The sequence below is a fragment of the Malaclemys terrapin genome, chromosome 10 (genome assembly GCF_027887155.1).
Source record: "Malaclemys terrapin pileata isolate rMalTer1 chromosome 10, rMalTer1.hap1, whole genome shotgun sequence".
NCBI lineage: Eukaryota > Metazoa > Chordata > Testudines > Emydidae > Malaclemys > Malaclemys terrapin.
In genome coordinates this window covers 28721377-28748914 of record NC_071514.1, presented here as the reverse complement: position 1 = coordinate 28748914, position 27538 = coordinate 28721377, and the positions used below count along the sequence as shown (strand labels likewise).

The following is a 27538-nucleotide window of genomic DNA, read 5'->3' as shown; positions in this document are numbered from 1 at the left end:
GCAGTTTTGCTCAGTAGAGTTAAGCACAATCTTTACCAGTAAGAAGAAAACCAGTATTCTGTTATCTTTTAGCAGTCTGACTGTATTTATTTATTTACAATTCTTCAAGCTTCATTTTACATAAATATACTTGGCTGTTACTTGGGCACCAGTCTGAAAACTAAAGCAAGGAAGCCAGATATGCAGACCTTTCCTTTTTAGGGTAGAGAGAGGAAAGGATTGTCGTGGAGTTAAATGTCAAACAAAATACTGTAAATAAATTTAAAAAAGAGAGTGAGAGACTGGATGAAGCAAACCAAGGTACATAACAGATACTGGATCAAATGCAAAGTTACAGTATTTAAACCCCAAGGATTCAAAAATCATGAGTCAAGCCCCCATAAATCATAAAATCAGCATAAAAATCATGAGATTTTTAAAAAGAATATATTTGGGGTTGTTTTTTCTTTATCTTCTGGATTTTGATACCTTAGGTTACATTCAGAACATGTTTTTGAACTTTTATTTGCTACCATGAGGGGTAGAAACACATTTTTAAATTAAAGCTCAAATTCTCAGGTAAACACTTGACTTCAGGAGTTGGGGCTTTAAGGAAAACACCAAATCTGACATGACTTGTATTGCCAGCTCTCAAGATTTTATCACTAATTAGAAGAAAGTAAAATGAGAAAGGGAAGAAGAGGAATTTTAGGGCTGATATAGAGGTCCCATAAAGTCTTAAATGTTACAAAATTGTTCTGTTCTGCTGTTGAGTGTGATGCATTTAGTCAATATGACTTCAGAACAGTATTTTCATGTTTCATAAATATTTTGTATTAGTTTCTTGACGACAGCAGAAAAGAGCATCCTACAGAGAACTGCAGGAATGTTAAACAAAAGGAACCACTTAATCCTTTATGGCTCGTCTTGTGCATCATTGCTAGTTTCTGAGACATATAGCTGTCTATTTGGCAGATTGAATACTAAAGTTATGTTCCATATTTGTATATTGTTTTACTATTTGCTTGAAAATATGTCATGATCACCAACTAAAAACAAAGCAAACAAAAAGCTTTTCCTTATTTTTGAAACTGTAATTCTGGTCAAAGCAGTTTATCATTGTTGGGGTTTGTATCACTTTAAATCAAAATTTCTTTGGTCTGTTGTCTACATGAAAACAAGAGAGAGAGATTGTATATTGGTGATGGTGCTCAAGATTTACCATAAAGGATCACAGTTAATCTTTCTATAGAGTCCATTCCTGCAAGCAAGGAAGCACCTTCTGAGAGGTAATGAGCACCCTCAACTCCTAGGAACTAGGTATGTGAGTTGAGGGTGCTGACTCCATCCCCCTGCAGGATTGGACCATTTGTGCTCTAATGCTGTGCTGATGTAAGGCTCCTTGTAAACTGAGAGGTTATATGTAGTTTTCTGAATAGTGTTTTAGTTGATTTTTTTGCTAGAAACTTCTTTAATAAAGGGACATGCTACGGCTTTAAAGCAGCTCTTGCTGTCTGAGCATCAACAGGCATCTTTGCACTGCTTTAGCCTCTGTTCTCCAATCATGCCTACCTAAGTCAATAAGGCATTGACAGGCTTCCCTGTGTATTAAAGGTTACCTTTTAGCTTGTTTTATGAATCAGAGCAGATGCATAACTTGGCATTGACCATTTCTGTCCCTCCCCTTCTATGCTTGATACAAACTGCAGCCCCCAGCTCATTGCTGTGTCGAGCCCCCTCCCCCAGCAGGGAGAAGTCATTACATGAAGAGATCAGCTTACCAGTTGTCTTCAGCGTAGTGGCTGAGAGCAAAGCTCCTGGTAGTACAGTGAGTCAGAAGGGGAGAGAGTGGTGCCCAGCAGAACTACAGGGCTGTGATACTGAGACACAAGTGCATCTGCTAGCTGTTAGTACTTGGCAGAGGGATTTCTCCTTTAGGGTAGTTCTAACTTTGGGTAATAATGTTTGTCAGCTACCTGATATTAACATTGCTCGACTTTCAAACAGCAGTGTTAGCAAGACCTGAGGGAGAGGTAAGCCTAGTGTAAAGTCTTGTCAAAAATTATCGTCTTGTCAGAATTTAATTTCCTCTTCTATCTATCAGCAGGGATCGTGAGTGATTTTATGTTGTGTAAGACTAATGTGCAGTGTTACATTTTAGAATTGCTTTGTCTGCTACTGTATGAAAATAGCTGTTTGCAGAATTCTCTAGTTGCTAAAATGAAACTACCTATTGAAAGCCAGCTTGTTTTTAATTGTCGCACAGAGGACACATCATGTTTTGTGGATTTTTCTCTGCTAATATGTAGAAAAATATAATTTTGTTTACAACAATCTGTAGTGTTGATGATATACAACGTTAAGTTCAAGTTTTCTGCAGGAAAGATGTATGATTGAAAAAAGTTTTTATTTGGTGTTTTTCTTATGTAAAACACTGCAAGTCTCCTTGTATGGTGTATATTTATAACTAGCCTCTGCATTCAATGTGTGTGAATTATTAGAATAATACATAAGAAATAGAAAAACTATCCCTATTTTAGAATATATATGATATCCCTAAAGAGGGATTTTGTGATATTCCTATTAATATGAGAATTCTAAATGATGGAATGGAACAGTCATTCCTATGCATTAGAAATTGCTGCTTCATTTGCTAAATGCACTTTTCCAGGTTTTTGCTCAGATCTGCCTAGTTCTACATCAAGCCCTTATTGCATATTGAAGCAGAAAATTTAAAATAGTCATTTTCCATTTAGGAAAGAATTCAGCAAACATAATTATATAGATATGAAATATCCTTATTAATGAAGTCACTGGCAAAAACATACCCACTCCTTGATACATTTGATACTCTTCTCTCCCCACTCCCTAACTAAAATGTGATGCATATTTATGCATTTTAAAAGAACAAACGGATATGCTATTCTTTGATAAGCCTTTTTTCTTTACGTATGTCAACAGTATGCATAAGAGCTAAGTGAAAACTAAATCTTCTGAAGGATGGTGATTCTGCTTTAAAGCTCTGACTTTTGTTGTTCGTGTCAGAAGATTCTAATAGCCTTATAAAGCCAGACCAATTACTTTCCCTGGTAAAAGAAAGTGGAGGTGAACTGAAAACACATCTAAGTCAAAAGCTGCTGGGTTGGCACTGGTTATTAGCTCATAGTTCTAGATAGAGAGTGCATTTTGCTTTCAGAGTGGTTTAAAAAAGGAATGGTAATATTTGTGATTCCAGAAACGAGGTCTATTTTAATGAAATCGTGTGTTGGGAAATGCAGTCTTTGATCTAATTAAAAAAGTGGGGAAAAGTTTTCATCAGAGGCTCTGGGAATTTAAAAGGGTGGACGTTCAGCGCAACTAGAAGCTAATTATTGCCCTCTAGTTGTCACTGAGGTTTTAACTTTCCTGTTGATTGTTACTGAGTAAAGAAAATGATAGATGGACTCACCTTACCCAGGCGTAGGGACTTTGAAATGTGTGGTGGCTCATATGGAAAATATTTCTGTTACACTGCATGCACATGTGGTCTTCAGAGATCCATATAAACAGTAAATCTACTGCAGCAGCAGTGTTGCCTGCCAATTATCCTTGTTAATGAGTAAAATAAAAGCAATGCTGTGTTCTTACCTGGAAATGAATTGCTGCAGTAGAAGTGCAATGTGGAATGTTTTAGAACTGTAATCCTTATGCCATATACTTAACACTGCTGTACTGTTAACTTGAGTTTTTCAGCTAATACTGCAGACTAAATATGAAAAGGGGATTGGAGGTGTATCATTGATCATATGCTTTACTACAGTAGTGAGAAGTCTGCTTTTAAAATCTAATTATATGTCTAATCATGAAAGCCATATAATAACTAAACTACACAATGTCCGATAGCAATGGAGTAGTTCCTTTGTCTGTGAGTCGCCAGAGACCAATGGATAATCATGTGCATTTTTCTTCTGCAGCTGCAGAATCTTGGCTACATAAATATTATCTCTCTAGGAAATTTATTCAATTAGGATTTTTCCCTTGCTGGATAGACAAGGAAATAAAAAGAGGGAAAATAAGTGAGCAGCCATTTTAAAAAGTAGCCTGTATTATAGTTTGCTGATTTAAAGTGTTGCATTTACTTCTATGAATGTTTGTATTGCTTTATAGTTCAGGCCCTACCAAATTCAGGGTCCATTTTGGTCAATTTCACAGCCATAGGATTTTAAAAATCTGAAATTTCATGATTTCAGCAATTTAAATCTGAAATTTCTCTGTGTTGTAATTGTAGGGGTCTTGACCTAAAAGGAGTTGCGGGGGGAAAGGGTGTCACAAGGTTATTGTGTGTGGGGGGTGTTGCGGTACTGCTACTCTTACTTCTGCCCTGCTGCTGGCAGCAGCGCTGCCTTCAGAGCTGGGCAGCTGGAGAGTAGCAGCTGCTGGTCGGGAGCCCAGCTCTGAAGGCAGAGTCACCGCCAGCACCAGCGCAGAAGTAAGGATGGCATGATATGGTATTGCCATCCCTACCTCTGCACTGCAGACTACAGAGCTGGGTCCTCAGTCAGCAACCACCACTCTCTGGCCACCCAGCTCTGAAGGCAGCAGCGCAGAAGCAAGTGTGACATGGTATGGTATTGATACCCTTACTTCTGCGCTGCTGCTGGTGGGGCGCGGCTTTCAGAGCTGGGCGCCCGGCCAACAGCTGCTGCTCTCCGGCCACCCAGCTGTAAAGGCAGTGCAGAAGTAAGGGTGGCAATACCCCAACCCCCCCTAAAATAATCTTGTGACCTTTTGGGTTAGGACCCTCAATTTGAGGAACATTGGTCTCCCCCATGAAATCTGTGTAATATAGTATAAAAGTACACAAAAGACTAAATTTCATGGGGGGGGGAGGCCAGATTTCAGGGTCCGCTTTTTTCATGGCTGTGAATTTGTTAGGGTCCTATTTATAGTTTTGTGTGTGTGTGTGTATATATTTGTTAAAGGTCTGCTCATAAAAACATCAGCTTGTGATGGTCTTTTTCTTGATGGCTTGTTCTTTCCTGCATTGTAATACATGCTCTTTGGATATTCAAGAAACATTCGAGAAAATAATGAAAATCCAACTGTTACAATTTCCTCCTTTGTGAATCTTAAAGAATTCCTGACTGTATCGGTCTGGTTATTTCATACTTGTTTTTAGTCATTGGGTTAGTGAATGACTCAACATGATGTCACTTAAACTGCATTGCACCACTTTTCCTGTCTTTTTAGCTGATATTTTAGTATCAAGATTTTTTTTTTATCCAGTAGGGGAATGTGGCAATGTAACCTTGCAACTTGCTTATTGCTCACACTAGCCCAGTATCAGAACCCTTTTTGATACTGTTTGCGAGGAAATTGAAACTCTCTTCACCCATAGCTGGATGCTCAAAATGTTACCTTCTTCCTGACTCAGTCTCTCTGCAGGTCAGAGTACAGTTTCCTTCTCTACTGGGTGTCCAGGAGCAGTTGTCCCCACCAACAGACTGTACAATTGGTTCCTGTGACTAAGAAAGAAGTAAAGCTTATTTGGCATTGGATAGAAAATAATGAGAAAACCAGAAAAAAGTGAAGCAGACTACCAGCTATCTGAATTTAACACTGCAGAAAATGCAGCGCTCCGCTATTATTTTTAAAATAATGATTAACCAAGATTTTTTTTGAAATGCTGTATTTTTGCAAGTCCTGTGTCATAGCTCCCAACGTGACCATTCACTGAGTTCCATCCTGTCACTGAAACTTTCCTCCAGGGCCAGTGTGTCAGGGCTTAACAAGGTAGGTTGTCCTGGGAATTCTCAATGTGCAATTGGAGAGTCTCTCCTTTAGTAGTTCTGACGGACTTTGTATAACCATATGTTAAGCCTTCATTAGCATGCTCTACATTACCTTATTCCTTGGTTCAGACATCAGCACACGATTACATCATATTTGATTAAAATCATCCATCTTTCTATTTCAAAACACTCAGACTTTTAAATGTCCCCTTTGCAGTTTGCAAGGTGCACATTTGAAGGGACTTATTTGAACTTCTATAAGGGTTAAATCTCTTCAGCTGAATACTCAAACCATGCCTCCTCTTCCATTGTGGCAGTTGCTTTTAGCATGGAACGGCCAAATTGTGCCACCTTACACTGAGACATACCCTACTCCTGGAATAGTCCTATTGATTTCTGTAGGTGTCAGTGGAGCTATGCTGACTTGCACCAGCCGAGGATCTGACCCTAAGGGAGTCAAGTTTTAAGTAGTGAAATATAAGAGCAGATTTCATACAGAAAATGAATATCTCAGAGGGTGACAGACATTAGGTTGTTCTTGGCATTTTAATCCTGACTTGTACTGAGTCTTATTTTTCAGATTTATTAGAAATTTGATAGAATTTCTCGCCCATTAAAAATCTCTGTGGTCTTCAACCTGGTTGTCTTTAATACGTTGTAATTTAATCCCTACACCCTTGTCCCACAATGAGTTTCATGTTAAAGATTCCTGCACTTGCATGGAGCACCTGTGAGGTTAGTGGAGCTTGGCCTGGCATAGGGGTGCACCCAAATGGGTTCCCTAGCAGGATGGAGCCCTAAGGGTATGTCTACACAGCAGCTAGACACCCGCAGCTGGTCCATGCCAGCCCATTCGGGCTCTCTGGGCTCGGGTTGTGGGGCTGCTTCATTTCTGTGTAGACTTCCGGACTTGGGTGGGAGCCCAGGCTGTAGGACCCTGCGGGGTGGAAATATCCCAGAGCTCAGGCTCCATCTTGAGTTCAGGTGTCTACACAGCAATGAAACAGCCCTGTGAGCCTGAATCAGCTGGCATGCACCAGCCGCGGGTTTTTCTTTGCTTGTAGACATACTCTATGTTGCTCATGACCACTGACTTCAGAAAATAAAATGTATGTGGAAATGCAAAAATCTTTACAAAGAAATTCACCCAGCCTGGGCTCCTTAGGAAATTCTTATCCAAACCCATGTGATACTAAACCAAGGTCAAATAGTAAAATATCTGGATTTTTGGTTAGTATTGTTTGCAATTAGCATTTTTAAAATTCTGTCTGCCTGACAATAAATAGATGTACATTATAGACATGGCAAAAAAAAAATAGCTTCAAATGTAAAATAAATGTCTTCTTCATCTGTGTTTTCATCTGTATGTGAACTACTCATAAAAGTATATTTCTAGCTGATCTTTTGGTGCATTTAAATGGATGGGAACTAGCTTGTAAACTTTTTCCAAATCCTTTTCAGCTCTAGGATGATATTGTGTCCAGGCAAAAGGATTTTTTCTGCAATCACTATAGTAATTGGATTTGTTAAAGAAGAAGAACTTCTATTCAGACAGATGGGATGTCATTTGCTTTGTACTTCCTACAGCAGTCAGTATGAAGCACAGAAAATCTAACCACATTCTTAAAAGCTAGTTTCATCAGCTATCTGTTGGAAATACAACACCTTTTATTAGTTTAATGGTTGTTAAAACATCCCCTATGAGTTTAGGCATGGGGAGGGGATCAAGATAGCAATGTGAACATACAAAAATGGGAAACAGAATCTATAGTCTTTATATCCCTGCCCTCTGAAACCATAGAAGATCCAATGTGTGAACTATGGATGTTTCAGACACTTTGATTTGGCTGAGTGGAGTAAAAGTTGTTGGTAGGAGAGAGTGCTTTACACAACATCATGTATTGCAAAACTAGGAGGAGATATGCAGGAATGCAGTTGATCCCGCCTGCATCAATTCCTTGCCCACCTCATGGATTTGCAAACCCCAGTTCCTGACTTAATATTTCCCTGGAAATGTCACAACTCTTGGAGATATAGGTCCTTGCTTTGTGGGTGGCCAACATACTTAGCAGAAAGGTTGGCTTGCTGTGGCAAACCATCATGGGTGGCCCTTAAAAATTTCCGTTCAGTTGCTTATCTGAACCATGCAAACTTTGCACTGAAAATCTTGCGAGAACAGCCTTTCTTTTAGTACTTCAGTATGTCTGTTCCCTTTTCTAACTGGAAGCAGGAAGTGCAAACATGGATAAAAATAAATAGAATATACTTATCTTTAAAATTAGACTAATTTGTTCACACCTAAAAAACCCCTTTTTGGTTCTAATTTAGGCCAAAGATTCAGGTCCGTTCCTATTATATTGGAATGCATTTCCCACTCCTAATTACTCTCTCCCATCCTGTGACAGAGCTGAGGTCCATGGTGCCAGCTTCTAACTGGGGTTTTGTTTCTAAAAATACATATATATTTTCAAATCTTTGCTGGGTTGCGTGGTAGGAGCCAAGTCACTTAACAGCCTTCTTTTAAAAGTATCTTCAGGTTTTGTGTTGCTTGTGTAGTAGTCTTCCTTGGCTGACAGGTCTATTTCTGAGGTCAGCCAAAGAGTATAGCTTATGCCAGCATTGTGATTCTCTTTCTATACAGTAGGGTATAAATCATGCTCTCCCTCACTGTTATGAGAAATGAACTGCTTGAGCAAGCGAAGAACCCAGTAAACAACATCAGGCCATGGCCCTTTTAAATGTTTTCCCTGGTTGACTGACATTTAGTCTATCATGGAAGAATTCACCCCCCTGATCTAGGATGTATGAGCAATTTTCTTAGCACGCTCAATGGAATCTTCTGGTGTCATTCTAAAAAGCCCCACACATTGTGTCAGATGCTCTATCCTTGAGATGAGACAGTGTCCTTGAGATACTCTCCAGTCATGTGCTGCTGTTGCTCTCTCTCAACTTTAACTTCAGGACTAATAGTTATCCTTTGCTATAGAAATGTATGCTAGGGTGATTTACCATCAATAAAGTTGTGATTTATATTGCTGTAGAAATAACTCCTAAAATGATTTTTTCACGTTTCATGAATTTTTCATCGCTCCCTCCCTCCTCCCCACCCCCAGTCCTCAAGAATTTCTCATTCCTTCCCAAGCATTAACTGCTCCTGGATCCTCTCCTCCTATGGCAAGTCCAGGTCTGTAATACCAGGAATATTGCAGATCTGAGTGAAGTGCACTGGTAGTGAGTTGTGAATAGCTTTTGGCCCATAAGACCTAATCCAAAGCCCATTGACTTTAATAGGCTCCGGATCAGGCCTATGTTACGTTTCTTGGTTATGCTGCAAGCATCTGAGGAACACAGAGATTAGGTCATAATAGTGCATACAACTTCTGACTATAGCCTCATATTTGCAGTCCACTATAGATTAAATTCATTTAATCATTGGCAAATAAATGGTTAAGCTTGATTGGTTAGCTCATTGATTCTTAAATTTCATAGACCATTTTTCCAGAAAGCTTTTCTCTGAAAAAACCCGTTAGATCACTTACTAGATAAAGACACATGTTTAAAAAAATTTACCATGAATTTTACACATGGAAATATAATTTTGTTCAGAAACTAATAGTGCAGTAAATGCTTTTTTTTATTGTACTGTACTATTGGTTTACTTGCTTTATTTAGATTTTCTTTTATCTTTTGCTTTAAAAATAATAATCCCCTTAAAAATACATTCATCAGCATTTAGATTTAGCAATGTAATATTAATGGTTTTATTTACTCTGGCATAGCAACTTAATCTTGAATAGCAGAAAGTTTCTAAGAATGTTAAGATTGATCCAAACATGCTGAATATATAAATGGAACAATGAATGTACAAGGCAGGGTAGTTTACATTGTGATGTATTGAAAGATACTCACTTAAAAAAATGTGTGCCACTAAAGCAAAATAATTACTTTTAAATCATACAGTTGTTATACAAATAGTTCTTTCTTCTAAAGATCATTTCTCTGGTTTTCCTATCTCTTTATGGAAATGTTATAAGGATCTGATTTTCAAATGCTCTGATGTATAATGAGGCATAGGAATGTTTAAAGTTCTTGTAAACTCCTGGCTGTTGCCTGTGTGAGGTAATATCTCTTTTTATTAGCTCCCTACTTTAATATTTAGGTTTATCTCTATTACTTACAGCAGCATTTTCTACGTTCTCTCTCTTTGCACCTATGGTGTACAAATTTTGAGAGACATAAGGAGATTGGTGTATTAACGAAATTATCCAGCCTCTTCCCACTAGACTGAAATACATAAGCTGTATTCTCAACACTGCTGGATATCTGTAGCTTTCTCGATTATGCCTTCCACGTGACTTACTGATCATTGCTGCTAAAAGGACAGCACCAGCAACCGAATGTCATCCTCCGATGTGTTTTAAGACCCTTATTTATCAACATAGCAATTATATCATTGACAGCAGCTACCTTGCTTCTCTTTAAAGACTCTTTTTAAATGAGACACATGAAAGTGGAGCAAGCGAGAGAGAGAGAGAGAGAGAGAGAGCATTCAAGTAAAAGATCTATCTGTTTCTGTCTGCCTGAAGATATTGATCTGTTTCTTCACAGGTGCCAAAGAATCGTTTTACCTGGGAGAAAAGCCTGAGTGTGAATAAGAAGGAAGGATATGTCGGGAGGGCAAGGGTTCTTGAAGAGTTCTCTCTGATCTTCCCCCTCCTCCACAGAGAGGTGGTGGAGATTCTGAGTGAATCTTCACCATTGAAACCGCAAAGCCGCCATTTTGGGAGATACAGTAGGCTAAGGACAGTTTTGAATGAATTTTCTCCTGCCCTGCAATTTTGTTTTGTATTTTATTTTTTTTACAAAAAATGTTTTTTTGTTTAATTTTTCATTAGTTTCCCCCCAAAATGTTAGGTTTTCATCAAAAAACTCCAAAGTTTTTAGTTTTATACTTTAAATCAAAATGATTTTCATTCTTTTTAGACAAAAACTCAAATATTTTCATTAACATTTTTGGTTAACAATGTTATTTTCAACAAAAACCCATTTTTTATTTTAAAAAATGGTTGAAAAATGTCTTCCCAACTCTATTGCTTAACTAGTCACAAATAAGGGAAATATGGCAGTAAAAATCTTTGATATTTGATGTTTCAGTGTATGATTGTTTCCTTTCTCTTTGGAAATTAAAATTATGAAAACAATGGTAAAAACATGTGGGAATGCTACATTTTAATATCAAACAGTCAACAGCTTTACCAGAGGAATTTACCCCCACTAAAGGAAGATTTCTTTTTTCTCTCTCCTAGTTTAGTATTTTGTTATTATGTTCCTTAGCTTTACTTAAGCTGTTTTTGATAGTTTTATTGCTGATGAAATCAAGTAGTCTCTTAAAGGTGGGGTATTGGGACAAGGCAGCATTGACCACTTCTGTTGTATTGGATTATATTGATGACATTGTTTATATTAAACAATGTACTGTACTTGAATCAGGTCTGGAAACCAGTAATAAAATGTAATTGTTAGAGAGAAAATAGACGGAGATTCCTGTAAGATAAGCATTTAGTGGGTGGGAAACATAACATCTGTACATAAGTAAAACACTTCAAACAGATGTGCTGAGCTGTTGCTTGTAGGTGCTTGAAAACTGAGATTTATTTTAGTTCTCCAATGAGTAGGTGATAGTGAAGTATTCTAGCCAGAGGCGCCAAGTGCTCCGATGAGGGCTCTGAACCCATATCCTCTAGAAAAGCATAAGGACACAGAATGGCTATGTTAACTGCATTTATTGTTTCCTTGTTAACCAGGAAACTGTCTGAGGTTATCTAGTAGAGTTACATGTTCTCTCCAATCTATTGAACTAAAAGTGACTTTAAGTGTCTGTTTAGGTGTCTAGATACTGAATAGCTGGTTTCCTCTGGGGCATCTTCAGCCGGGCACCCAGGCCATTCTCTAACATTTTCAGGATAGGTGTTCAGTGCTGCCTAATGTAACAGGTAGCCAGGGTCAAATGCATCACAAGTGCTTCTCTGTGTATTATACCAGGTATATCTTAATTGATGTCCATGGTTTCCAGTGGAATGGTGGCACTCAAAAGCACAATGCAGCAACCAACAAACCAATAACTAAAAATAACTGAAAGTCATAGCACTATATTTTGGTTCTTCAGCAGTTGCCTCCACTGTTATAGAATGCTGCAGGAAGAAATGGCAACTTAATGGAGAACAGTGAGCAGAAAAATGATGGAAAAGAGCTGAATTCTGGTGCCACCCAGAAAATGTCTAATAGGTCCAACTTCTGATTGCACTGCCTAGTCCATGATGTGACCAAAATAAATTTCTTTTCTTTTTTTTCAATTCAGCAGCAATTTGTGGTATCAAATCAGTGCCAGAATTACTAAATGCATCACTAATATTATGCTGACTTATTTTCAGTATAAAAAACAGAAATGATTAAGGTATGCAGTCATACACCCAGATAGTGGTATGATAATGCTTCATATTTAACTAACATTGAGGAGTCTGCTAGGTTCTTAGCTAATGAGTTCTCTCTTTCAGCAAAAATAGAAAGGAGATTGAGGGCCTGATTCTCATTTACACGAAGTCCCCTTTACATTACTCTGGTAATATAAAGGGGCCTTAGTGTGAATGAAAGGCCTGAACTTATTGAATTCCATTCAGTTTCTTTGTGTATGCAGTCTTCCCCACTCCTAGTGTGTCCTAGACAGGGCCTCTGTCCTTTTTGATTTGTTTAAGGACCATCATTTACCCTCACCAGTGAAGTGCCATGAAAATAAAGTCAATGTCTTTGCCCAAATGCCCCAAAATATCTCACTGTAGTTGCTTCACAGCTTTCCCTGAATACACACATTTTTCTCTTGCTTTAATGATTTGGAGATATTACTTCACAGCAGATATTAATGAAAAGTGAAAAAGAAACGTCTTGTCTGTCGGCATTTGATACAGGCATACAATAATAATGTTAGAAATATTTGAAAGGTATTTGGTGCGAAAAGGATCTCTTTCCTATAGAGCCAGCACCTGGCTGCCATATGTAGGAAAAGAGAGAGAAGCGTAGAAAAATTATTGAAAAGTCATGTAATACAAAAGGCTGCAGCACTCATAAACCTCTACACAGAGACAAACTACTAGAGTTAGACAGAGAGCAACCCTGCATTTGTCTGGGTTTCAGTTACAATGAAGACTTGGAAAAACAATTAGATAGATTCGGCATGTGCAAAATGTATGAGGAGGAGAGGGATCTTTCTGGAGAAGCCAGTAGATCTGGCTGCCCATGGAGGGGAGAGCATTCTAAAGGTTTCTATGGAGTGGTTGTGCTCCATGGGATGGTTATTGTTCCTGTGTCAGGTGCAGTACCTCGTGGGACTGGTGCACCACTCACAGCTCAAGGAAGGGGAAAACTAGATGGGAAATCTGTGGGACCTGTTCAAAGATTCAAAAATGCATCCCTCACAGCTGCAACTTTGCAGGACTATTTTGTAAGGAGTTTGAGTTTTGGGGTGGAGGCTTGGCAAACAGATCCAGCATAGGAATCCCTCATAGATCTCATGGTTTGAAGAACATCTTTGGATCCAGGAATGCTTACACGCATCAGTTTTGCTGTCTTTGATACATATGTAACTTATTTAGAACTTTCCAAACTGCATGGGACTTTAATTTCATTATGCTCAGGTGAATCTATGGCACATTTCATAGGCCACTTACCTTCTGATAAACATATGAAGTGCTTCATCTTGAGTTTCAAACATCAATCTTTATGATCATTGGAGTAGACATTGTTAAATAGAAGAGTTTTGTTAGCAGGAGATGCATCATAAAAGTTAGGGAATGAAAAGACTTATTGGGCCATTCTATATACCTTCTTGTGAATGCACAATTATTCCTTTTCTAGTGTTTTGATCAGTAACATTTTTATAGTCCCAAGTCTTCTATTAGGTTCTTCTTCCTCCTCAGTAGATCTAACTAAGGGCCAGTGACCACCAAATGCTTGTTTCTAATTGTTGGTATTTTTTTCTTGATTCCAGTAGAGACCTTTTGAATTTTGGAGTAATATATAATAAAGTGGCCATAGGGAAGGTTGACCAGTAACTCCAGTAGTTTAGCTAAACTCTCTAAGAGACAGAAACACAAGACATTGCTTCCTGGTACCTTGTTGTTATGAATTTGTTATTGAATCAGAGGATGATTAGGGTCAGGGCACTAGCCTTTACCATGAAATTTAGAAAGCTGGGCTGGGCACAGAGATTAATATATCATACTTATATTAGCAATCTAGAGCCCTGAACAGGTGGGTATCGGCAAACATAAACTGTTAGCTCTTCTGGCTGTGCTGATTAGGTTGTGCTGGTTGTGTAGTCCGGCTTCAAGATGTAGGAGGAAAGTGAGGGACAAAGGGCTTCTCAGGAACGGGATACTGCATCCTCTCAATCTCTATAATGCTTGGTTTGTGCTTGATCATCCCAGCTCTGGATTTAGAAATGTTCCCTCTCTTCTTTACCCTCTCTTCTTTAGCCCAGTATAACTTAAGAGGCTAGGGAACACCTGTGGTTTGTCTAGAATCTCTAGCCACTTCTGCAATCTATAATAGCTTACCTGGCCTCCTTTGGCAGCCACAGTGTATCAATGAGTCCTGCTATCAGAACTGACAATGTGGCACTAATAGCAGAGGAGAGAAATGTCCTATACAGCTAGGTTTCAGAAAAAGACTCGAACAGAGATTACTGTTATAGCTCTAGACGTTCACAGTATTGTGCATTCTTCGCCCCCTTTATCCACTAGCTTTGAATTTATTTCTTACTATTAGGGCATAATTTTCAGTGTATTAAATATTGGGTACATGCAGTTAATGCATTTCTATGAATTAAATGAAAGGTTGTCCAGACAGTCTATGCTTGGGGTCACTATGACTCTACAGAACTTCTTTTCATAGTGCTCAGTTATGGGACTCTGGAAAATGACGGGAAGAAGCTTGAAGGCTATATTCACTGCCTCGTCCATGTGAAGCTTGACACCTAGCAATTGCATTGGAACTGGGGAGAGAGCTGTTCAATTGCAAAGGTAAAGTAATTGACTGGTCTCATTCCAGTTCTTGATTCAGAGGTGTCTACATGACAACATCATCATCACAACTGACACTGAGGCTTGGTCTACACTAAACCCCCAAATCGAACTAAGGTACGCAACTTCAGCTACGTGAATAACGTAGCTGAAGTCGACATACCTTAGTTCGAACTTACCGCCGTCCAGACGCGGCAGGCAGGCTCCCCCGTCGACTCCGCGTACTCCTCGCGGCGAGCAGGATTACCGGAGTCGACGGGGAGCACTTCTGAGTTCGATTTATCGCGTCCAGACTAGACGCGATAAATCGAACCCAGAAGTTCGATTGCCTGCCGCCGAACCAGCGCGGTAAGTATAGACAAGCCCTAATTGGTACCTTGCTGGTAGTTTCAGCAGATAGTCCATGTACTGAATGAGCCATGGAGACTGAATTACTCCTTTGCCTTTGGAGGTGATACCAACAGGTTGAGTTCAAGTCACTTTGGGGAACCGTAAGGAAACTTATGCCATCGATGTCTATCCTGTGACTGTCCTTTGGGTAACAGACTTTGCAGAGGATTTTGCTGCCTAAGGATATTGGTTTGGCCCTTTTCATTAGCAATAAATTTAATTTAAAATAAATTATCATGTGTAAAATGTTTGTTCCCCCACAACAGAGCTACTGAGTGCTATAATTTATATAATATATAATATAACAGAAGTGCTATAATTTCTCAGAGTCCATACTCTAGTATCTGTTTGTCCTCTGACCTCCCACCTGTGCTAATGTTTTCTTTTGTTTAACTTCAAAACCAAGGACTATAATGTATTGTAATGTATAGCTCCCTAGCTAGGATGTAAAACTGCAATTTTTGAGATTACTGAGAAATGTCACTGTAATTCCCAATTTAATTTTCATTCAATCTTTTGGACTCACTAGTTGTGACATCATTCATTAGGTTAATCCTAATTGTGTCACTTCAATTATCATATATTTTAGTTGTGAAACGAAGACCTTTCTAATCCTTTTACAATTTTCCCCAAAGGCAGTTAGGAAAAAAAATGTAAATCAGTGTTTGCAAGACAAGGTACAATGTGCAGAACAGGTAGGAGTTAACTTGCAGGATGTAATATACATTTCCATGTTGTCAGAAGTCAGTATGGCAATGCTGAAAAGTCCATTAGTCCTTGGAAGTGAGGAATGGCACTTGGTATAGCTCCAGCCATCTATGCAACTGTTCTTAAGATTTGATTGAGAGCAGATGAGATCAAAAGTTAACATCTGCAGCTGTTTTCAGCTGCTAAATAAGCACAGGAGAGCTGGTGAAGCAGTATTTAAGTGAAAGAGAAACACTTCAGGGCTGGAAGGAGCAAATTTCAACACTTACAACAGTACAGCACTCTTTCCACATGAGTTTCAGGACTGTGTTTCTTTGCTGTGTTCAGGGGGAAGCTCTGAATGTCTAGCAAGCAAATAAAAGCCTGCAGAACTTTCAAAACTTCCATTAAAATATATTAAATTTTTCTTGGACAGGGAAGTAATGTTGCCAGAAGGTGCTAATGTTTCTGCTTAAGGTCAACAAAAAAACCTCCACGTTATTGCAAATGGCTTGGCAAAAATTCAAAAATAATGAAAGAAAAATTATTGAATACATTAGCTGTTTGCTTAACAAAATTGCCCTAGATTCTCAACAGGATAGTAAGGAAATGAGCTGAAAATATCAGTCCTGTGTAAATTATTGGGGGCTTCATTAGGGGTGCATGAAAGGAAAGCAAAAGGAGTGAATTACTGAACACCAAAATGTGGACAGCAGGGCGAAAGATAATGGCAACACTTTCATTGACTTCATTTGGGCCAGGATTTCACCCCAGCAGAGAGGCAGTACTCGGGTTTAGGGAAGAGATGTCATGGGCGAGTGCACTATACTCTGTGCAGACGGATCTGTTTACATGTGGGCTAAATTCAGACTCCTGGATTGGAAAGACCTGGAGAAAATGTTGATACCTCTTGTGACATTCTATACCTTGGGGAGCATCCTGTAACCCCCATATTCCTCATCTGTATATAATTGTGATATTACAAATAAAGCATGTCATGTGAGGTATCAGGGGAAAGGTTATGATTGGCTGAAAGTCATTGTTCTATCTAAATATGTATATCTTTAGTGCATATGAAGTTATGAGATTGTGTTGTATGGTTGTCACTAAAACATGCTGTAAATTGGGGAATCAGCCAGATATTAGCTCCCCAGAGACAACAGCAAGGAAAGCAACTAATGTCTGGGCAGAGTGTCAAACAACCATCAACAGCCATTGTCCAGCAAGGGAGCTACAATTCAGTGACTCACCTGCATAAGGCCACACTGGGGGAATTGCTCAACCTTGCCTGGGGACTCAGCAATGCCCACCAGACATGTGTGGACTTGTGTTCTCCAAGCACATGGGCTAAGGGTATAAAACAGAACACAGGGGGCCCATGTTTCACTTTTCTCCTTCATCCACCTACTCTGCAACTAGCAACAAGGTCACTCAGAGAAGACTGAAGACTCCAGCAGAGGAGACTGGCCCAGGCTTAAGGGAGAAACCTGTATATTAAAGATTGCAATATCCAGTGGGGTGAGAAAAACTGCGTAGTCTAGATGTTGCCCAGTCTAATATGGTTGTGAGTTTAGATTGCGTGTTTATATTTTATTGTATTTTGGTAACTAACTCTGACTTTTTGCCTATCACTTACTATCACTTAAAATCCAACTTTTGTGGTCAATAAACTTCTTTTACTGTTTATCTTTACCAGTGAGTTTGCCCGAAGTGTGTGGTAAATCTGCTCAGGTTTGCAAAGGCGGGTTATATCCACTTTCCATTGATGACGTGGTGAACCAATTAATACATTTAAACTGCTCATCTTGAGCAGTGCAAGACTGTATATTCCTGAGGTACAGTGCTGGGAGCTGGTGGGATTTGGCTGGTGCCTTTCTCTGTGTGATTCATAAGTGGCTCTAGGAGCATTCATGTAATCTAGCTGGGTGCAGGGCTCCACATGCGTTTGTGCTGAGTGATAACAGGGCCTGTAGGGGTTTGCTGCTTGTCACTAGCAAAGCATTGTGAGAGCTAGCCCTGGCTGGAGAGTTAAGGGGGCACATCGGTCCCACAGTCCCAGGCGGCACCCGGGGGTCCCGTCACAGTTCTCCACATAGGGAAAGAACAGAGCTGTTTTCTGATGCTTTGAGGGCGTGGGATGACTTTTGCTACCAATATTCCTAAAGGCAGTGGGAGCTGGGTGGGTAAATCTAAAGTAGCTCTTTGTAAATTTATGGCTGGCAACAGCTTTTTGTGGTAAGAAAGAGCCATCATAAACCTGTGCTTCTGGGGAAGGCTAACGGTATAGTATTGTAGCTATTGGATACTAAAAAAAGAAGAACAGGAGTACTTGTGGCACCTTAGAGACTAACAAATTTATTAGAGCATAAGCTTTCGTGGACTACAGCCCACTTCTTCGGATGCATATAGAAGAAGTGGGCTGTAGTCCACGAAAGCTTATGCTCTAATAAATTTGTTAGTCTCTAAGGTGCCACAAGTACTCCTGTTCTTCTTTTTGCGGATACAGACTAACACGGCTGCTACTCTGAAACCTGTCATTGGATACTAAGTTCTTCATTCAGTTAACAAAAAAACCTCTCCAGGGTAAAGACTCATTCATGGCCTGTGGGAGTGTAGTGGAAATGGTCAGTGCATATGAAAGAGACAATGACTTTGAACATGGATAGCTCTGCCAAAATGATAACATGTCCTTCCCTTCCACTTTGTTTGCAAAATTCCCATTCTGACCATAGAAGATGGGCATTTTCAGATTCATAGCATTGGTGAGATGAGACTTTGAGTCTGTAGCTTTACATACCTCTTAGTTGTAAAGAATGCGTTATGTCAGCAAGGGGAAAGGTTATATTTGGATACATCTTAGTAAATGTCTGTAGCAGCTGGCTATGGACCTCCCCAGACAGGTGTGGGATAATAGGGATCATCCCAGTTTTGGGCTCTCATTGGCTTTGAGGTTATCATTGGCCTTGGAAAAGAGAGGGGTGACTGTGCATTCTACTAGTGCATGTTAATAGGAAGCCACAACTTTTTCTGCATACATGATACCCTAGCATGAAGTGAGGTAAAAGGAGAAGTCACTGGAATGGGATGTTAGCTGGACACATACACTTTGAAAAGGTAAATCTGCTTTCATCAGGAGGATTTCATTCACATTTCTTAGTTTAAATCATTCACCAGAAGTGTACATAATATAAACCATTGCGTATGTTTGGTTTATTTTGTTATAAATGAGGCTACAGCATCAATAGGTGTTTGTTCCCAGCATTAATGTTCAGGGGATAGGATTAGACACAGTCAGGACATTCCAGTCTGAGGAGACCCATGTCCAATAGCATCATGTGATATAATCAGGGTCTCTTTATTGTGGTTCTGCATAGTACTTGTTAAATGCCTCTAGCTGATTGTACAGTATTCACACAGAGCCCCAATTCACTGACAGTCTGCCAGGGGAACCCAGACTGCAGTACCCTACCAGCCAAAAGTCATCTCACAGTGGGGCGAAGCAGTGTAAGCTGCCTGCGTCCCCTTTTCTCCAGGAGGCTCCTGCTCCAAATGTTTCTGGCCTGTGATGTGTGTGTAGATGAGATGTTCCCTTCAAATGAATGGATGTTTTGTTTAAAAGCATTGCTGAAATGCATGGATGCTGTGAGAGTACTGAAGAGGTTAAAAGGAGAACTCCACATAAAAAAATTAATACAGTAGATGAAAAGGAGTGGAAAGTCATCCTCTGTGGAGCTGTAGAACTGACAAGTTTGATGAAAGGTAATGTGCATAACCTATTGCTTTGTCAAATCTTAATTGCCTCATACTTTTCTGCACTATTGACCACATCTTAAAGAATGACTCCCTGTGGCTGGCCTACAGGGATCACCCTCAGAGATTCCAGTAGTTATATCCTCTGTGTCTGAGCTCCATTATTATCTCCTTTGGGCTTTTCTTAATCAGTTTGACAAGAGCAGTTCAGATTGATCAATCTCAGTCCAGCAATGTCATTTGCAATAGTATTTCCATGGTTTTTAGTGGGCTGCCTTCTCCAGGGATGTATTAAAAGACTGCGACTTTATTTTTTTTTTAAAGTTCCTCTGTGGTAAATATTCAGACAGTTCTAACTACTGCCGAGTTCTTCTTTTGAAGAACATGTATTGGGAGCTGTTGGTGTTCCACTGAGTTGGTCAATCATTAAATGTTTAGGCCCCAATTCAGCAAAACACTTAAGCACATGTTTTTGTCCAATGCTTAGTAGTAAGGATTTGTTGTGTGTTGTGTCTTGGATTCCCTGATGTTCTGTGGTGTATGTGGGATTGTGGCAGGGCACTGCTTGGAAAGCAACTAATCAGCTCCTGTCACCCCAGCCCCGAGTCAGGGGAAATGGATTGGGGCTGGGTAAATAGCCAGCACTTATCTGGGAACTGCCCGCACCTGCCAGCCTCATTAGCAGGAGCTAGAAGGCTGGGAGGAAGTGGAAGAAGAGGGGGCGGAGACCAGGAGGGGAAGGTCTGGCTCAGAGGGAAGAAGGAGCCTACTAATCTGTTGCTGGTCAGGCGTCTGTGAGGCCAAACCGTGTAAATAGATTGTAAATAGTGGGAAACTGTTGGTGGGAAACGGACCCAAAATAAAGAGCACGGGTGTTGCACAAGCTTGTAGCGTCCCTGAGTTTTTAAGGAGCAGGGCCAAGGGGCTGAATCCAATGGGGCATGGCGTGCACCCCGTTACAGGGATTTATGAAAAATTAATTAGGTCAAGAGTGCCTGCTGGTGCTGATGTCATGAAGGAAGTGTCTTGAACAATCAAATAGCAGTGTTGTGAATAATAAGCACTTTGCTAAGGATGGACTTTTTGATGGTGTTTAAAAAATAACCTCATCACATCTGTTCTTTCTGTGAAAAACCTATAGTTGATTAGTTTGGGTTCATCTTGCTTCCTCAGAGAGAGAGAGAGAGACCCCTCCCCCCCCAAGAGAGCACTATGGAAGAGTCTGGTCTCAAAATTGCTTATTATAATTTTTTTTTCCTGACAAACTCCTTCTCTCCCCTATGGTCTAGCTCAGAAGTGGGCAAACTTTTTGGCCTGAGGGCCATATGTGGGTATCGAAATTGTATGGTGAGCCATGAATGCTCACAAAATTGGGGTTGGGGGGTGGGGGAGGGGTGAGGGCTATGGCTGAGGTGTGGGCTCAGTGGTGGGGCCAGAAATGAGGAGTTCAGAGTGCATGAGGGGGCTTCAGGCTGGGGCAGGGGGTTGGGGTGTGGGGAGCTCCAGCTGGGGGTGCAGGCTCTGGGGTAGGGGTGGGGCTGGGGATGAGGGGTTTGGGGTTCAGTAGGGTGGGCTGGGCTGGGATTGAGGGGTTCGGAGGCAGGAGGGGGATCAGGGTTGGGGCACGGGATGGGCTCAGGAGTGCAGGCTCCGGGAGGTGCTTAGTTGAAGCAGCAGCATGTCCCCCCTCCGGCTCCTATGTGGACAAACGGCCAGGCAGCTCTGTGCGCTGCCCTGTCCACAGGCGCCAACCTTGCAGCTCCCATTGGCTGCAGTTCCCGACTAATGGGAGCTGCAGGGGCAGGGCTTGAGGCGGGGGCAGTGTGCAGAGCCCCATGGCTGCCCCTAAACGTAGGAGCTGGAGGGGGAACATGCCGCTGCTTCCAGGAGCTGCGCGGAGCTGTGGCACATGGAGCGACTCCTGACCCCATTCCCCAGCTGGAGCTTGAGGGCTGGATTAAATTGGCTGGTGGGCCGCAAGTGGCCTGCGGGCTGCAGTTTGCCCACCCCTGGTCTAGCTGAACCTCGATGTGAGACAAGGCAACATTTTGGGAAGGCCCGTTGTTTTCAAGGTAGGAGAACATTGTGAGGCTGGCTATGAATCAAGATACAGAAGTTCAAATAGTCTTTGGCATTCTGGGGAGTACTGGAAATCCAGTCAATAAAACTCATACAATAAAAATACTGCTACAGTGATCATTAGAGATGGATCTGAATAAGGCTGAGCATGGATCTGAATAAGGCTGGATCGGATTTAGATTGGAATATACTGAAATCCCACTATCTGTTTTCATGAAATGTTGACTTAGTGATGGTTGGCCCTTATGGCATGATAGAGGGATGTTATATATATTGTATATATCCCTCTATTATATATTCTCACACACACACACACACACACACACACACACACACACACACACACAGACTGAGAGGCAGTGATTTTTTTATTTTCATTGGGCTGAGGTTTCCTTTTCTTTTAAGCCAATATACTTGTGTGAAGCCCAGTTGTGCTCCTCATGTGCATTGCATACCAGACAATGATGGAGAGCAGTATTTTAAAATCATGAGTCTGGTCTGATGGTCAGGAGAGGTAGGCAGAGAGGAATGAAAATTGGTTATTTAAATCCCAAGCATTTTTACTGGAAAATGGGGACAGTTTTTTTTAAAAACAGGACCAGCCCTTTGGTGTTTTGAAAGCATTGAAATGTAAGCATAATACAAAACGTATGAAAACTACTGGTGTCCTAGAGCCTGATCCAAAGCCTATTGAAGTCAACAACAGTTTTTCCATTGATTTCAGTGGGATCTGAATCAGGCCCCCCGTCTTCTCTATAATTAAACAATGAATGATATGTATAATTCCAAGCTACCACAGAAGAGTATCTGAAGTGTGTCAAGTTATTCTGGAAGAGGAGATTAGTAAGTGGAATTGCCCCAGATATTTATGTATTATTTGCATTGTGTTAACACTGAATCCATGTCAACCCGTGATAGACTTTCCACATTTGGAGAAGCCCTTGACTTGCTCTGGGGGTAAGGTGGAGTAGCTCATTTAATTGAACCTCTACCGTTGATAACAAATCATTTAAACTTAGCTCAAAAATGGAAATAAATTCAGGAAAGATGCATGTTTCTTCTAAATGTGTTTCACTGGACTGTCTATTTGTGTTACAAATTCTTAGTATTTAGTAGACATCGGCTATTGACATCATGAAAGACTATCTTTTGATATTTTGATAAACATGTTCTTAGGAAAATGATTTTTATAATTTCTTGTCTATAACATAAATATGCATAAAAGAAAAATACATAAATTTAAAGTCTCTGAATACAAGATATTTTCCATTTAAAAATGAACTTCATCTGGATCAAACAGGAAGAGGATCTAATCTCACACTCCAAGAACACTGAGAATTCATTTATTTGTCCTGTAGTTCTCTAGTAAAACTTTGGCAGTACAAAAATGGTACATGAAGTAAAATCATGATGATGTATTGAATGGCATACTTTGAGCATACAGTTACACTATCTTTATTTTAAATATTTCATGTCCATGAGTATAAAATCAGTTATAAATACAAGCACTGTCATATAAACATGGTTATAGCTGTATTGTACAATGAAATGTTTCATAAGTGCAGTAACATACTATAAATATACAGTGCTACTTAAAATATAGTGATGGTTACACAGTAATGGTCCCTCCCTATACTTCCAGTTTTTCCTGTTTAACTCAAATGAACAGTTCTGCTTTTTGGGTTGGCCTGATCACTTACAGAGGAACTTGATGAAGGCTTGTGGAGAGTGTTTATGTAAGCTCAGAGGGAGACCGAAGCTTTTCTTGAGCAATTAATGTTCCAAAAAAGGCTTTAAAGGAATTGTCTGAAATCATCTAGAGTACCAAGTTTGGGTGCTTAGAAACCAAGTATACCCAAAATAAGCTAGCGGTGTGGTGTTGACTCACCACGTTGTCAAATTTGCTAAAATGAAGTGGTAGCGAATTCAAAAACTTTATTGGAAGCTGTCGGTGAGGGGTAAATAGCTGACTGAATCTGCATTGCTCATTATGGTAATAGGTTTGGTTTGTTGCACTGGAAGAAATGGCCTCTTTTGACAGACAAGTCTTACCTGGCTGCTTTAGAGCACATCACTGACATATGTGTTAAATAATCTTCTATTGCCCTTTCTATGACCATGGTCTCCCAGAACTTCCAAATCACAAAATGGAGAAATGTTGTACTAATCCCATTTTCTGTTCAGTAAGGGATGCCTTCCTCTAGTCTATGGTTTCAGTTTTCCATTGTTAATGGTTTTACAGGTAAGCTAGCTGCCAGCAGACACCTTTTTGTTTCAGAGCTAATTACATTTCTCTGTGTTGTTCTCTTTTCACTTTAAAGGAGGGTTAAAAGCTAGATTGTCAAATACTACACCGGAATATTACGTATAGCTTTCAGACTTTGTGTTCATTTGGAATCTACAGATTTAGAAACTGAAAACTAAGGGTAGTCTGTATATGTTATAAACTTGTTCTGAAATGTTTGTCAAAGATGGGTAAGGATTTATAGTTACAATTAAATCTAGTTACCCTTATTTCACAAACATTTGTTATAAATTGTGTTGCCTGGTTAATAACAGATCAGCTTGAATATAAGCCTATAAAAGTTAGTTTGCTAATAACAGTAGCCATTAAGTTTGTCCACCAAAATTTATCAATTATATTCAGATTATTATTCAGACTCTCTTTGCATTATACCATTTTGATCAGATATAAGCAGTTAATCATTATAGGTTAGATAGATTAATATTTCTTGGATTATTATTAAGCACTAGAAAATTTTCTTCACTAATTCAAATAGGAAATTGCAGTTTCATTTGTTCCTAACATTATAGTGTTGTCATATTTTTGCCTGTAAATGTGATTACTTGTAAATTGATTTCCCTTCTATACATTTCCCATTTGTTCGCAAATTATTGTACTACAATCTTGAACAAAGTGTTTACATTATTAAAAAGCATCTGTTAGAATTAAGATGATCTTAATTGAAAAACACAATCATGCCATAAAAGGAGCAACATTTTTTTTCCTGGTTTAAAAAAAACCAAACACACCAGAATTGTGTCTTTTTCCTGGAAACTGTTTTTTTCCCCCCCAGGACACCCAGGATTCAGAGGCCTTTGCTTGTAGGAGTAATACCAAATCCATTCATGAAAGCCCTCATTTCCCACTCAATCTTTTACTACTTGGTTGTTCCTGGACATCTTTGGTGTGATATTGACTTCTATTCGCCTCTCTGTCAACCACAAAGATAATGCGTTACTCAGTTTTCATGGCATCTTATAACATGGAGATGTACTGCAATAAGTTATCAAAACCAAATATACTGAGCTTAAAATGCATCCAAATGAAATAGTTTTCTGCGAGGGAGGGATGTAACCATGTCAGGTAGAATAAGAACCTCTGCACTCTGAGACTTTGCCCAAGGGTAAAACAAAACAAAACTACATTTCTTTGAAATTCAGGAAAGTGTAGTTAGCTTTTCTCATTAATTTGGCATTTTTATATGTTTTTATTTGTCTGCCTTCAGCAAGAAACAGAAGCACCAAAATCCCTTTAAAAATTGGTTTGAATGATATTTCTGACCTTTCCAGGAAATATACAGAATCCTGTTCAAGTTAGATTTCCGTTAGTGGTTTTCAGGCACAAGAAATGTGGCTAAGATTCCAATGAAGCAAGCAAATGTTGTAGTTCTTATCCTGGGTTTGTATCCCAGGTGAGCTCTCAACTTTTTACACACACTGACTTCTCTGCAGGAAGTTCCTGTTCCCTCCTCTGTAGCCATGGGGGAGTTGTGCAGAGTGTTAACACCCCTGACCCATTAGACATCGGTGCATAGCAGGCAGAAGATCAGGTGCTATGAAGGCTTCCCTGTATGGCAAGGAAAGCTTATAATTGCCCCATTCAGGCTGCTCCAGTTATTGGGCAGAAGAAGCCTCCGCAGAGTGGTTCTGCAATCTGCACCTAGGGTTGCCAACTTTCTAATTGCACAAAACTGAACACACTTGCCCTGCCCCTTCTCTGAAGCCCCATCCCCACTCACTACAGCCCCCCTCCCGCTGTTGCTTACTCTCCTCCACCCTCACTCACTTTCACTGGGTTGGGGTAGGGAGTTGGGGTGGGGCCAGAAACAAGGAGTTGAGGATGCAGGAGGGGGGTCTGGACTGGGGCAGGGGGTTGGGGTGCAGGAGGGGGTGAGGGCTCCACCTGGGGGTGAGGGCTCTAGGGTGAGGCTAGGGATGAGGAGTTTGGGGTACAGGAGGGGGCTCTGGGCTGGGGCCAAGGGGTTCAGAGTGCAGGAGCAGGCTCAGGGCTGGGGCAGGGGGTTGAGGTGGGGGAGGGGGTGCAGGCTCTGACTTGTGGTGTGGGCTCTAGGATGGGGCCGGGGATGAGAGGTTTGGGATACAGGAGGGGGCTCCGGGCTGGGGTCAAGGAGTTTGGAGTATGGGTTTGGGCTGTGGGTGGGAGTTTGGAGTCTGGGAGGGAGTTTGGGTGTGAGAGGGGGTTCTGACCTCGGGCAGGGGGTTCTGGCTGTGGGGTCTGGGAGGGAGTTTTGGTGCTGGAGGGGGTTATGACCTGAGGCAGGAGGTTCAGGGTGCGGGCTCTGGCCAGGAGGTGCTTACCTCAGGTGGCTCCTGGTCGGCGGTGCAGTGGGGCCAAGGCATGCTCCCTGCCTGCCCTGGTTCAGCGCTGTTCCCGGAAGCGGCCACCATGTCTGGCCACATGGCTCTGCGCGTGCTGTGTGCGCCCCACCCCCACCACTCCCATTGGCCGCAGGGGCCGGACATGCCGGCCACTTCAAGGAAACTGCAGAGTCATGGCAGGCAGGGAGCCTGCCTTAGCCCTGCTGCGCCGCTGACCAGACTTTAAACGGCCCAGTCAGCGGTGCTGACCAGAGCCGTCAGGGTCCCTTTTCGACCAGGTGTTCTGGTTAAAAAAAAAAAAAAAAATGGATGCCTGGCAACCCTATCTGCAGCTGATCTGGGGCCTGGCAGACAGGAGTCTTTTTTCCCCTTACCTACCATGCATCTTCCCTGCCCCTGGGCTCATTTACTAGGCTGGGTATTGGGTGGTGGGTATAATAGGCCAGGGGAGGCTAAGTCTCCTCTGGTGCAGCGGCTGCCGACCCCACCACTGGACACCTGGGCTGTAGTGGCCTGCCTCTTCTCGTCCCTGTTCTGCCGCTTCCCTGAGGCCTCCACCGACTGCTGATGCCTGGCTGCTCCTCTCCAGCTCTCTTCCACTCCACCACCCCTCTCTGGATGTTCCCACCACCGCTCGCTGCATCCCTCCTCTTCCCCCTCCCCTGCCAATCGGCACCCCCGCTACCGCTCATTGCATGCATTTCTCCTTTCTTTCCCCCCCTGCCCCCGCTGCCACTCACCGAATCCCTCCACCTGGCCCATAACTCCCCTTTGGAGCGTTCCCAAGTAAGCAGCAGGCCGGCGGTAATTGAGGGGTACCTGGGGGCAGCAAATGCTCCCCCCAAGTTTATTTACTTGTTCAAGTTCTGCAATGGGTGAGGGGAGCACTCGGCTTGGGGGAGCGGTGGAGAGAGCGAGTGGCGGGGGATTCAGAGAAAGCGGAGTGTCGGGTGTGGAGGATAGGAGATGCGGTGAGCAGTGGCAGCCAGGCCAAGCAGGGGCGGGAGGAGAGGAGGGGGACACGCAGCGCGTGGTGGCGGGGGGCCAATTGGGGGGGGAAGAGAGGAGGTATGCATGCGGCAAGCAGTGGCGAGAAGGCAAAGCGGGAGAGATGGCAGGGCCTGGGGCGGAGTAGGGGTGGAGTGTGGGCAGGGCCGCATGTGGAAGAGGCGGGAAGGAGAGCTA

General features: G+C 41.4%; 1 protein-coding gene across 3 annotated transcripts in view; it reads left to right on the top strand.

The window, feature by feature from the left end:
- THSD4 (thrombospondin type 1 domain containing 4) overlaps nt 1-27538 on the top strand; it is a 641818-nt gene that overhangs the window by 382953 nt on the left and 231327 nt on the right. Inside the window, exon 1 of one of the 3 annotated variants that reach the window (XM_054042519.1) lies at nt 1795-2012. The exons of the other annotated variants lie outside the window; for them this stretch is intronic. Within the exon in view, the coding sequence (XP_053898494.1) occupies nt 1941-2012 (72 nt within the window). The 5' untranslated portion in view covers nt 1795-1940. Of the gene's footprint in view, nt 1-1794; nt 2013-27538 lie in introns of those variants that run through there. 3 annotated transcript variants of the gene reach the window in all.